General features: G+C 41.7%; 1 protein-coding gene across 8 annotated transcripts in view; it reads right to left on the bottom strand.

Moving 5' to 3' along the window:
* Positions 1–13,786, bottom strand: part of PIP5K1B (phosphatidylinositol-4-phosphate 5-kinase type 1 beta) — a 345,687-nt gene that overhangs the window by 149,050 nt on the left and 182,851 nt on the right. For 5 of the 8 annotated variants that reach the window (XM_086415454.1, XM_086415457.1, XM_086415456.1 and 2 more), the window contains one exon: positions 5,354–5,471. The exons of the other annotated variants lie outside the window; for them this stretch is intronic. In XM_086415454.1, coding sequence (XP_086271580.1) covers positions 5,354–5,471 — 118 coding nt within the window. The remainder of the gene's footprint in view (positions 1–5,353; positions 5,472–13,786) is intronic. 8 annotated transcript variants of the gene reach the window in all.

The following is a 13,786-nucleotide window of genomic DNA, read 5'->3' as shown; positions in this document are numbered from 1 at the left end:
TCTTCAAAATGTTGCCTTTTCAGAGCAAATAAAGAGGAGCTATGGGAACATGTTAATTAGCTGTGATCAACAAGCTCCTGTGTGCACCCTGATGTACCTTCCTGGCACCCTCACTGTGTAAGCTGTTGCAGTGTGTTCATTCCCTGCCTTCTATTTCCTGCAGGGCCTCCCTATGTACCCTGGAAAGAATGCAAAGAACAGTCCAGCTGGGCTCTGCCAAGGCAAATCAACGCTGTAAACTTGCACAGTGAAGTGGAGATCATTTTTCCTGCCACTTCTTCCCCTCAATGGTGTTTAATTATTTACCCTGCTCTCTTTCTTATGGGTGTCAATAAACCTAAATCACCCTGAACTTGGGGATACCCAGGCACCTGGAAAAGAAGGAAATTAACCAAAGGCTTGTTGCCTAAGCAGAAATGGGGTGAAGATGCTCTGGGGCCCCTTCCCCTGGGAGGTCTTTATTTAGGAACAAATAAGGAAGAAGGAGCATTTGAATTGCTTTGTAATACACGCGGCTGCACCCTCACCACACTGTCTCACATCCAATTGTGCACGTTTCAACATGAATTTGTAATCAGCACGCACTTGGTGAATTTTAATAGTACTGAGAATGTAATCAGAGTAATTCAGGCTGAAATCCAGATGCAACAGCATAAGACTAAGCAGAAATACACATATCACAGGGATCTGATATCAAATCTATCTATAGTGACCAATCCCTACATCTTTGCCTTTCCCCTCCCATTTAGGTCCGTATATCTTCACAAATTTGGGTTTAGATAGCCCTAGTTTGATGGATACCAGGATGTATTTGTGATGTACGCCTTATCCTTTTTTTTCCTTCACATGGTATTTCAGGGGACACCATCTTATTTCATTCTTCTGTTTTTGGGGCTTAACCATTCCAAAATGTGCTTTGTTAGGTGTATTTGACCTCTTTGTCTCATTTTTCAGAATGGATAACCACAGTTCGCAGTTTGATGGCTAGGGAGTGACCACCTTGAGACCATACCTTTTGGGTTTTTTTGCGGGGGCCGTGCCGTGCAGTTTGTGGAATCTCAGTTCCCCAACCAAGGATTGAACTGGGGCCCTTGGGAGTGAAAGTGTGGAATCCAGGGAATTCCTGCCATCTAACGACATCTAAGACTCAGTGGTTGGAAGCATGTGAGACTATGGTTCTGGCTTGGGCTGTGCCTCCACCCCTCAGCATGGGTAACCTTGGGCACCTCCCTTCACCGGTGTCAGATTCCTCATCTACAATGAACAGTTGGGCTAAAAAGTCTCTGAGGTTCTGCCTGACTCTCTGAAGCACAATGCCTCAGGCAAAAGACCCCTTCCTCATCTATCACACTCCAGATCACTGGGTAGTGTCCTCAGATACAGTGCTTTGGAGGTGAGCCTCCAGAAGCTCCAAGACCAATAAGGGGAGCTGCCTCGAGCCTGGGCTGAGGGAGGCCCTGGCTACGGGGACCAGGGAGCCATGTAGTTAGAGGCTCGTGGCCCTTGTTCTGTCTTCTGCAGCTCCCAAAGATGGGTCCGGTTATGGAACTGTGTGTACAATTAACAAGGGAGGTGGAAAATGCAATCAAACAAAAGTACACTTAAGCTGCCTGGTCTTATCTCTGCACCCCCTCCACCAGCTTTTTATTACGAAAAATTTCAAATATGCATAAAAGTAGAGAACTGTGCAATTAACATTCATGTGTCTATCTTTCGGTTTCAACAGCTATCAACTCATAGCCTATCTTGTCTCTTTACATCCTCAGTCCTTCCCCTGCCTGCTTTCCTCAGATTCTTTAAAGCAAATCACAGACATTAAATCATTTCTCTGGTATTTTACTGAGTGTCGCTTAGTCGTGTCCAACTCTTTGCGACCCCATGGACTATACAGTCCATGGAATTTTCTAGACCAGAATACTGGAGTGGGTAGCCCTTCCCTTCTCCAGGGGATTTTCCCAGCCCAGGGATTGAACCCAGGTCTCCCGCATTGCAGGCAGATTCATTACCAGCTGAGCCACCAGGGGAGTCCAAGAATATTGGAGTGGGTAGCCCATCCCTTCTCCAGCGGATCTTCCCAACCCAGGAATAGAGCTGGGGTCTCCTGCATTGCAGGTGAATTCTTTGCCAGGTAAGCCACTATTTGTCTCTAAAGGATGAGGATTCCTCTTATGAAAGAGAACCAAAATACCTTTCCATCCCTTTACAAAAAATATCTTCCACATAATCAAACATCTAGTCAGTCTTTACATTTCACTAATTTCCTAGAATTAAAAAAACATAACTAGTTATTTGAATTATTTGGCTCTGTCTTTCTAAGGGCTGAAACTGAAGCTGAAACTCCAATACTTTGAAACTCCAGTACTTTGGCCACCTGATGCGAAGAACTGACTCATTTGAAAAGACCCTGATGCTGGGAAAGATCGAAGGCAGGAGGAGAAGGGGACGACAGAGGATGAGATGCTTGGATGGCATCTCCGATTCAATAGACATGAGTTTGAGTAAACTCTGGGAGTTGGTGATGGACAGGGAGGCCTGGCATGCTGCAGTCCATAGGGTCGCAAAGAGCTGGACACGAATAAGCAACTGGACTGAACTGATCTTTCTAATATTCTTGATCAAAACCTTCCCTTCCTGCTATACTGGGCCATTCAAAGTCCTATCTAACGCGCTTGCATCTCTGGTCTCATGGTCCTAACACTGCTCCTCATCCTTACATGCCATTCCAACATCTTTCCTTTTTTCCCCACCCACTCAAATTTCACTGTAATTTTTAGGTCACGGTTAAACCACGCCATACCCATAAGAAGCCTTCCTAATCATTGATCCAAGAGAGAGCGACTTCTCCCTCCTTTGAAATCTTCGAGCATTTATTGTTTCTCTTCCTCTTCTTAATTACTGCCTGGTAGAATGGGTGGTTTTCCCACATCAATCATCATCCCAATTGGATTCTAAGTTCTTTGAGTGTCATGACTTGTAATTTTTTTGAATCTCTCCATAATTATTAGCGAAGCGTTTTAGTTACAGTTGCTGTTCAAAGTACCAAATAATCAATTAACGACCTTCTGCCAGGTACATGAAGGAGGACTTCTGCTTTGAGAAGCCATCACACAGCCTCCTGCTCCTTTGTAAACATTCTGACCCCATTATGAAGGTAATTTTTCCAGCTTAAAAGCTCATTAGGAAACTGTATAAGCTATGTGACTTGTTGCTTAGAAAAAGGCCTTCCCAAGGAAAGAAATCCTGTGAGGTAGACTGACTAAAGAATGGGCTTCCTAGCCTGCAGGTTGATGGCCACTGGCCCACTAAATGGAGACCTGTCAGGTAGACAGCCATCTCATCACACTGATTGAATCTGTGTTATGAAATGCAAGTCTGGGGCATCACCTTGGTTGGCAGAAGCTCAAGGTAAGTCAGAAAGAGAGAATCCATTAACTTGTAACATATGGCAGAAGATGAGCTATCATCAATCTTGTTTTCAATAACACAGTATCAAGACCTCATTGGGTTCTCCAAACATGTTTCGTGAATAACAGTGACCCTCAGTAACTACCAAATGGCCAGAAACTAAAGGATCTTCCCTAATGTAAATCCTGCCCCACATCCTGCTAATGCCTGTGTTCATGTACTTGCGTGGTTAAGAGGGCAGGGTTGACATTGCTGTAGAAGCACCTAATCTCTCCACCAGTGGGGTGTGGAGAGTAGAGGTGTGGGGTGTGGGGAGGCAGAGAGCGGCACAGCCATCTCACAGATGTGAAGTGGCAGCTTGTGTGGTTTTGATTTGCATCTCTCTGTTGATTAGTGATACTAAGCATCTTTTCATGTACCTGTTGGCCATCTGTATGCCTTTTTTGGGGAAATGTCTATTCACAGCCTCTGCTCATTTTTAAATCAGGTTGTTTATTTTTGATGTTGAGTTGTATGTGAAAGTCACTCAGTTATGTCTGACTCTTTGCGACCCCATGGACTATACAGCCCAGAGAATTGTCCAGGCCAGAATACTGGAGTAGGTAGCCGTTCCCTTCTCCAGGGATCTTCCCAATCTAGAGAGAGAGGCCAGGTCTCCCACACGGCAGGTGGATTCTTTACCAACTGAGCCACCAGGGAAGCCCGAGAAAACTGGAGTGGGTAGCCTATCCCTTCTCCAGCAGATCTTCCTGACCCAGGAACTGAACCAGGGTCTCCTTCATTGCAAGCGGATTCTTTACCCACTGAGCTACCAGGGAAACCCAAATGTGAGTAGTATGAGTGCACATTTAAGGCAGCAGGACGCCCACAGTACACACAGTTCTCATGCTCTATGAAGACTTAATATTACTTCCTTGAGCAACCAGTATACTCTTTCATTCATCAGGCAGAAGTTTTCCTTAGGGCTCAACTAAGGGAGAGGGTCATTCATGGGTTTTATCAGCTCGGAACAGAATCAGCTTTGAATTTAATCATTTGTAGTATATTCAAAGTATAAAACAGAGTTTAAATATTCTCTGTTATTAAGTAACACATGTTGCTGTACTTCTTCTGCAAAGGATTATTCTCAGATCTGGCTCAAGTCTTACTAAGATCATTCAGAATGGAATGAACAATAAATATTTGATGGTATCCTTCCTAAAGCTTCTTGAAAACCAATTTTCAAGAGCCCCAGGGTGTTAACAGTGATCAAATTATAAGATAAACCATTTTTCTCTTGAAACAGAAAGAAACTTCCTGGCTTCTTGAACAGGAATAAGGTAAAACTCTGAGGTCACATCAGACTTTCTCACAAAAAGCCTGCTGTGTTTGTACTGGCTGCGTGCCAAAAGGCAGACAGGGAGAAAAGACAGACTTAAGGGTAATATATGCCCTCGTACCAAATAAAAAATACCTTCAGAAAGAGGCCACATGAAAAGCTGTTTAGGACAAAACTATCCAGCTTCTCTAAAATCATATTCAAATTGTAGGTCAAGGTGAACATGGCCATGGGCCATGGCAGGTTTGAGACGAATGGTACAAATAAGGCAATTAAACCAGGAAGACTTTCAAAGAGAACTCAATCAACAAAACTCACAGGAGTATTTATAGCTAATTATATCTCTTAGAAGAATTATCTAAAGTAGCAACTGAATTCCACTTATTTAAATATCAATTACCATAGTAGATTCTATAGCTATCAGGTAAAACTTAGAGTCAAACCACATTTCCTGAAGCTAAATTTATAATCGTTATAAAACTTGATCCTTTTGCTATGCTCCAGAGTTTTGTAAAGTAAGAGACCCAGGCTATTTGTTGCTGTTGCTATGAGACACTTGTTGCTATTGCTATGAGACAAATGTTGACGTCACACATTTCTGGAGAAGGAAGGAAAATGATAAGTTCTTACCAAGTAATCATCAGGCTTGATACCAAAAAGTTCTCTGAAATATCGGAATGCTAGTGGAGCATATGTCTTAAATCTGAAGTCTGGATAGTGATGTGCTGGGGTCAGATTGCTCCCTTCACTGCAGTTAAAATGTTAAAAAGAAAAAAAAGAGAGAGAGAGAGAGAGATAAAGAACATCAGCAAAGACAATTTTGACTTCAAATTCTAGCTCTCTTAGTCCTGTACCAATTTCCCCTCTAGTAAAACATCCCTTGATACTGAGTCCCTCTAAGCTAGTGTCACAAAGGCCAATGGCCATCAGGGAAAAACAGCTGCTAATGCAGCAAGGGCCACTCCAAGCTCGCATCCCCTGCCAGTCACAATGTGTCTTCAGCCTGAAAATTCTTCATCCCCCTGTGCCTCCTTTCTGGGAAAAGCACTCCATTCTCTCCAATGAAACCACTGCTGTAATGCTTTAGGTATAAGATCCAGTGTTTTGAGCAATTTCAAAAATGCATTTTTTTGGCCATGAATTTTGAATATTGCATAAACATTTTAAAGTAGGAATAAGTAAAATAACTTAGCAAATGTCTCACCAACAGAAAGAACCAACACAGTGGAAATAGATGGGTGCTAAACTCTTTCTTATATCCACAGTTACAGGGAAAAGACCTTAATATTTAGGGATTTTGAAACCTATTTTCCATTCCCATACATATCATGATTTTTTTCCTCTTCTGGGTTCATCATCTTTGAAAATTTTTGTACAAAATTTATGACAGGTATAAGGTATAAGGAGATCAGCAAATACTCATGCACCTAAACTGCTGCTTAAGAAATAAAACATTATTCGTGTCGTTCAATTGCCTTTAGTACTTTTTATGGATCATATACTCCTCCTTCTCCTTAGAGACAACCACTACTCTGAATTTTTATGTTTATGATGCTTACCATCCATTTTATTCTTTGACTACATACAGTAAGACATTTCACATGACATTACCTAATTTTTTATTGTAAAAAAATTTTTATTTAGAGGTTCAGAATCCTTTTTCACCACATTCTCGGTGGGACACTGAGGCCGGTCTTTCCTGGATATTACACAAACACACTGTGCACATAGAAAGGCTTTCAGCACACAGCAAGTACTTAGAGTCTGCTGCAATTTAAGGTAGCTGAGGTCTGTTAGATTTGTTTGTATCAGTACCTGACACATGGCAGACAATAAGTATTTTGTGACTGAAAAAAATGAGTTTAAGATAATGCTAGTTCAGTAAACTTGATTCTTAGATGAAGCTTAGGTTCAAAAGTCAACATAAAAGGAAAAAAAAAATCACATAGTCCAAAATCATCCTTAAAAACTATTTAGGAAATGACCTGTTCAATATATCATGTGGCCAGTTTTCCCCCGCATGGTTACACATGACCGTTTCTTTTGGTGACTTCCAAAAGAAGTAGTAAGCTTGTGTTGTTAGGGGCCATCCTATAACAACCAATCTTCTCTGGGAAGGCCAGGGCTGCACTCAGGCAGCAGCAAGGCACATACAGGACGGGAGTGACACAGGAATGGAGGCTGCTCGGGAGAAGAACTCACATATGACCAGATCATCCGCTCACTGAAATGGCTATTGTTGCCCTAAGCAAGCACAGTTGAATATTCATAATGCTTGTATGATACCCAGGCATGGTGTCCAAACATTTCCTCATCCCATATTTTGGGATTTATGAGACATGCACTCAGTTATATGTCTTATGGGACTGCCAAAAGGAATGATTTCGGAACTTACATAATTATAACTTGAAAACATGGGCTGTGTAGAAATAAGAGATTAAGAGCAAAGAGGCTCATAGAGACCTCTGACATCTTTTCTCACTGTTGCAAGCAAGTACTGATAATCTGAAGCAGGCTACTTTCAGTGGGCCAAGAGTGTTGCCAATTTTTCATTTTCTCCCACTCTCTTATCTCCTTTCTATCTCATGCAGTCAAAATAATTCATTCTATTACAGATCACCTTCAACATTCAAGAGTAAAATAAAACACCCGTTCCACTTACATGGAATTATTCTTCAAATGATTTATTCTGATGCAGTTGGGGACCCAATATTTTATCAGAGAGGATACAGTATTTATTACTATCATTTTTGGTTACTCAGAGCTTCCTGAGTTGTTCACCTTTCCCTGAATCTACCACTAATTACAACAGCTTTCCTTGGATTCACATCTCCCTGACTACTGTGCTTAATTCAGAAAAGGTGTGAAAAGGATAGTGTTAGGTTTCCCTGGAGATGAGACAGGCAGACAACATGTGTGCATACACACACACACACACACACACAGAGAACATCTCTAGTTAAAGAAAGGGAACCTTTATTTCTTTACATATCCACCCTGACCCCTGACAGCTGGTATAAAAAGCCATTACATCACTAAAAATGAAAAAAATAAATTGAATCTATTAATAGCTAGCTTTGGGCCACATTAAGATATAAAGAAAGGTATGGATCAACTATGATACAGGCTTGCCTGTATGTGGTCATCAATAAATTATATTTGTATAATGGAGACAATGAACAGAGAACAAGGATAATACTTAACAGAAGCATTACAGGAAGTGGCAATTTCTTCACAGCATAATTAACAGATACTAATAATTAACTGCTGAGGTTATACAATCTTGAACTTCTCCACTTGCCTGAATGGAGAGGAACATTCCCTAACAGTGGATCATAATAAATGACCACTTTTCATTTGTTTTTCTCCTAGTAGATTATAGTTCATGAATTCTGCTTTCCTTTGACAAGTGTTAAGATTTTGCATTCTCTCAAACCACACTGGACCCCCTATGTGGGAGCTGAGACGCTCCTAACTCCCTGTAGTTCAGGGAGACTTGCGTTCAAGTTCCATCTCTGCCACTGACAAGTTGTGCTCTCTGAGACCTGGTACCGAGCCTCTAGAAATGACATGGCAGAGTGGGTGAAAATGTGAGAGAAAGGCCATGCCCCGGCACATGCGGAGCCCTCAGTGAGTTTGGATGATTGAGGTTGCATGGAAACAAGAGATAACCCAGGGTTGAACACGTCACATGAAGAATGAGGTGGCTAAATGTTCTGTTTTGTTTTTTGTTTTTTTTTAAAGCAGGAAAAAGAAAGTGACAAAATGAGAAAATACTGGGTTGGCTAAAAAGTTCACTCGGGTTTTTCTGTAGCATTGGGCTGAAAAACGCAAATGAACTTTTTGGCCACCCCAACGTGTGCAACTCATTTCACAAAAAACTAACCTTCCAATATAAAGAGCTCTAAGATACAGCAAAGAAAAGACCAAAAAGTTATATATTAATATTTTTTAAAAATAGCCAAAGGTATAATCGGGCAGTTCACAGAAATGGAAGTACAAATGACCTAAATATATGAAAAGATGTTCAACCTCATTTGTCATAGAATAAATGCAAATTAACTGTCACCAAGAGATCATTTTCTCCCTCAGATGAGTAAAAATTTAAAACTTTGCCATAGCTCAAGGGAGACTAGCACCCTGAGACACTACTAGTGGGAAAGTAAATTGATACTTTTTATTTGGAGGACATTTTTTACAACTGTCAAAATTACAAATGTATATATAACTCTTGATTTAGCAAATGCATTACTATATGCTAAACTAGTGTTTGTATAAAATGACATATGTGTATCTGGTTATTCATTATGGCACTGTTTATAAGGATGAAGGATTAGAAGCAACTTAGATGTCTCTCAGAAGGGAAGTCAATTAAAGTTCAGTCACACACTGGAATATTATGCAATTATTACAAAAGAATGAAGAAGCTTATGTAACCTCAGTTATGCAGATAATACCACTCTAATGGCAGAAAGTGAAGAGGAACTAAAGAGCCTCTTGATGAGGGTGAAAGACGAGAGTTAAAAACCTGGCTTAAAACTCAACATTCAAAAAACTAAGATCATGGCATCTGGTTCCATCACTTCATGGCAAATAGATGGGGGAAAAAATGGAAGCAGTGACAGATTTTATTTTCCTGGGCTCCAGTATCACTGCAGACAGTGACTGCAGCCATGAAATTAAAAGACACTTGCTCCTTGAAACGAAAGCTGTGACAAACCTAGATAGCTTAATTAAAAAGCATAGAAGTCACTTTGTGGACAAAGGTCCATAAAGTCAAGGCTGTAGTTTTTCCAGTAGCCATGTATGGATGTGACAGTTGGACCATAAAGGTGGCTGAGCACCAAAGAATCGATGCTTTCAAACTGTGGTGTTGGAGAAGACTCTTGAGAGTCCCTCGGACAGCAAGGAAATCAATCAGTCAATCCTACACTCAAGCAACCCTGAATAGTCATTGGAAGGACTGATGCCGAAGCTGAAGCTCCAGTACTGTGGCCATCTGATGTGAAGAGTAGATTCATAGGAAAAGACCCTGATGCTGTGAAAGATTGAGGACAGGAGGAGAAGGAGGGAACAGAGGATGAGATGGTAAGATAGCATTACAGACTCAATGGACAGGAATTTGAGCAAATTCTGAGAGTGAAGGACAGGGGAGCCTGGCATGCTGCAGTCCATGAGGTCACAAAGAGTTGGACGTTGACTTAGAGACCAAAACACACTGACATGGTGAGATCTGAGACACATTAAGTGAAAGAAGGTTGATGCAAAATACTGTGTATGGCATGCCAACACTTGTATACAAAAACAAAAAAATATATCTTTGGCATGTATCTGCATAAAAAAAACCCTTGAAGGATGTACAGGTCCCTAGTAACAGGGGTCAGTACAGCTAGAGCTAGACACTGGGTACAAAAGGGACAGGAATGAAAGGGACACTATGCACAGTATTTCTTTTAAAAGCATCATGAGGATTAACCCTTCTATGTATTACCATTTACAACATTAAATTTTTTTTTTAAGTTGGGGGTAAAAGCCATAAGCCCAAAACAAAGCTCTGCACACTGGGTACCACACAGCAGAAAGGTTCAGTAACCCTTCTGCTTAGTAAGCTGCTCCAGTGAATAACAAATAGCAACCTGACATGAATGAAGCTCTACTGAAAGAAATGCAAATTACTGGACTGTTGGCCCCAGCTGGAGGTTGTCAGGAGGTACAGGGCGCAAGAGCAACACCACACAGCAGGTGCAGCAAGGATCAGCCAGCAGACCTACGGGGGACCTACAGGGTACCTACGGGGTACCAGTGTGGGTGCTGGTCCACTGGTGTCCAGCACAGAGGCTCCTCTGCACATGCAGGAAATGCTGAGCCAAGGCAGCAGACACAACTGCAATCAGCATTTATCCACTGGCCAGTGGGAAAGCGCCACCAAAGACCCCTGAGGGCTTTCCAGCCCTGAGCCTGGTGGCAGCCATCAGGAGCAGTCAGGCATCTAGATTCAGCAAAACTGAAGTCTGCCGAAGAGAAGACTTCTTCACAATTTAAGACTTAGGTCTCTTCAACCCGTTTAAAAAAGACCCCAGTTTCCTGTCTTAGCATAAAATTGAGGCTTTGGAAATTTCAGCTACGATGTTTTCAGCAGTGATTCGAGATGTTTGGATCCTGTGAGCTGGTAAAATTTCAACAATAAAAATCTGGAGGCCGAAATGTCATACATTTTTAGTTGTCTGATTTAGTATGAACAGAATGTTAGTTTCTAATTTTAAAAAACAGATATGAAACATGCAACAAAGGTTTACTGTATAGCACAGGGAACTATAGTCAATATTTATCATGACCTATAATGGAAAATAATTTCAAAAATAATATATGTGTATATGTATAACTGAATCATCTTGCTGTGCACCTGAAACATTGTAAGTCAACTATATTTCAATAAAATTAATATATATTAAGAAAAAAACCTTTAAAAAATCTTGAGGCCCACGTAGGATCTCCAATTTTATTTTGCCAAGTAAGAACCTAAATAAGTAAGCCAACACACAGTTCTACTTTACCAAGTTACTAAAGAAAGGGTTTGTTAACCTCACCAAAGGAGGAAGAAACTTCAAATAAAAAATAGTACTTTATCTTGTTCTTTTCTCCCTTATTTCATCAAGAAGCAGTTAGAGTTTATTATGGATCAGCTTTGGGATTTTGATATTTACTCTTCGGAGGTGGGTTCAGTTTTCAATTTAACTGAAATTAATTTAAAGTTAATGCTTGTCCTCAGTCCAAACGTATGTTATTTCTCAATGGCAGTAAATGTTTGGGGTTACAATGCTGAAGCTTGAGGAAGCAGTAGCTAGCATCTGGAATTTCCCATTTAGCAGATAAGGAAGTCAGAGCCTAGGGAGGGAAAGTAATGACCTAAATTAGTCAGGAACAAACAAGAGGAGGAGATTAGATCTACACCAAGGCAGTGGAACAGTCAGCAGCAATTAGGTTGGCCTTAATTTCAACTTGATCTTCCTCGGTTAGTCTTCCTTTTTAGGATCCTGTTAAAGGTTTCAGGGTACAACCTCCCCAAATACCCCAATTATCTCCCCATCCCCATGCTCCCCATCCCTAATAATGTTGCAGGATCAGGTGGGCTGAATTTGATTAGCCATTTAGGGGTTCTCATTTGTACGTATCGTGAACACCCTGCTTTGCATGTGTGGTTTCAGAGCCTGATAACCAAGCGCTATTTTCAGTGGCACTGAGTGGAGAGATCTGATGCTCAGCAATGGGGTGAAATTGATTTAGTATCTCCAGGACTCTTAAGAGGCTCAGTTTTGGAGCTGAGGCCCAGAGCTTTGATGTTTTAGAGGCAACATTTTATATATGGTGAGCTTCCTTGATTTCAAACTGTAACTGTTAGTGGCCTCCTGGCAAAACGAGTGGGTCAGCAACTCCTAGGTGACAGATTTATTATAAGGAATTGGCTCATGCGGTTATGGAGGCTGAGAAATCCAACGATCTGCCATATGCAAGCTGGGGGCCCAAGAAAGCTGGTAGTGTAATTCCAAACCAAAACCAAAGGTCTGAGAGTCAGGGAAGCCAATGGTATAAGTTCCAGTCTCAGTCTGAAGGCCCAAGAATCAGGAACACTGATGTCCCAGGGCAGTGATAATGTCTAGGGCCTGTGGGGCTCCTGGATACAAGCCCTTTCTGTATCCTCCATTTCTTTGATTATAGGAAACAGCCTTCATTCAGTCTCCCTGATCTTCCCTGAGTTCCAATGGGCAGATTCAAGTATTTAACTAAGGAATGGAGAGGATGTGAGGCCAGGGAGAAACAGTCAAGAGCAGCCTTGGAGCAAGGGCCTGTTTTCCCATCAGTGGATACACACAAAAATATCTTCGAGCTAATCTGCAGGTACTGAAGGCCCCTCCAGGTGGAAGGAGTTAATGATGAATGGTGGTATGCTGACCACAAGCATGAAGACCCCAGACCAGTTAGACCTGAAGGCAGACTCCCACTTACTTCCCCACCAACCTGTTAGAAGAATGTCCATGGACTGATCTCACCCTCTTTGAACAACTACTATAAAACTCCCTATCCTCCCCAAGTGGGGACACATGGTTTGAGGGCATTAGCCCACTGTGTCCCCCTTTGCCTGGCAAAGCAATAAAGCTATCCTTCTCTACTTCATCCAAAACTCTTGTCTCCAAGTTTTGATTCACCACCAGTGTACCGAGAAGCTGAGCTTTCAGCATCAGCAGATGTCCCATCTCAAGTAGGGAGTGAATCAGCCCTTTCGCCACCTTTTTGTTCTATTCAGGGTGATGCCCACCCAAACTGTGAGGTGATCTTTTTTTACTCAGTCTACTGATTCAAATGCTAATTTCTTCTAGAAATATCCTCACAGACACACCCAGAAAAAACGTCTTCTCAGCTATGTGGGCATCTCTTAGCCAGTCAAGTTGACGCATCAACTTAACCATCCCACCTCCCATGAGGCAGGATAAGTGACGTTGTCCTAATATACAGATGGTGATACTGAGACAAAGAAAACTTAAGTGTAATACAATTGGACCAGTGACACCACAGTCCAGGAACAAACGAGCGGTGGCACCAGTCTTCAGAGTGAACCTGTGTACGGCAGGGCATGCAGAAGCAGCGTCAGGCATTACTAACTGCCTCTGCCCACTCGGGCAAGGTGGAGACTGCTTAGTTTTCACATACAACCATTTAACCTAGGTAATAGAAATTGGTTCTCTCTCTTGCCAAATCAGACAGTGGCAGTGTCTTTCCATTCTCCTGGAGGAAAAACAAAACCAACATAATGAAACAAAAGACACACTCCCTGCAGGTGCCAGCCTCCTTCTGCTGAACACATCTATGATGGGTACCCCTGAGCTGCCTTCTGGAACACAAGGTTGCACCATCTTTTGAGGCGAACAAGCTAACAGCCAGTCTTTAAAAGTGAGTAGCTGAAGACAGCTTAAATTCCAAAACTAAAGAACATATTCCAGGGTGTCATTTACTGGGAACGTGTGATATCGTCGTTCATCACCTAAATGCTAAACTTCTAAAGTAGTT

This window comes from Bos grunniens, chromosome 8 (assembly GCF_055505025.1).
Source record: "Bos grunniens cultivar Pamir isolate PY7600 chromosome 8, Bosgru_T2T1.0, whole genome shotgun sequence".
NCBI lineage: Eukaryota > Metazoa > Chordata > Mammalia > Artiodactyla > Bovidae > Bos > Bos grunniens.
Note: the sequence above shows the minus strand (reverse complement) of the source record. Positions and strands in the feature narration are given on the sequence as shown.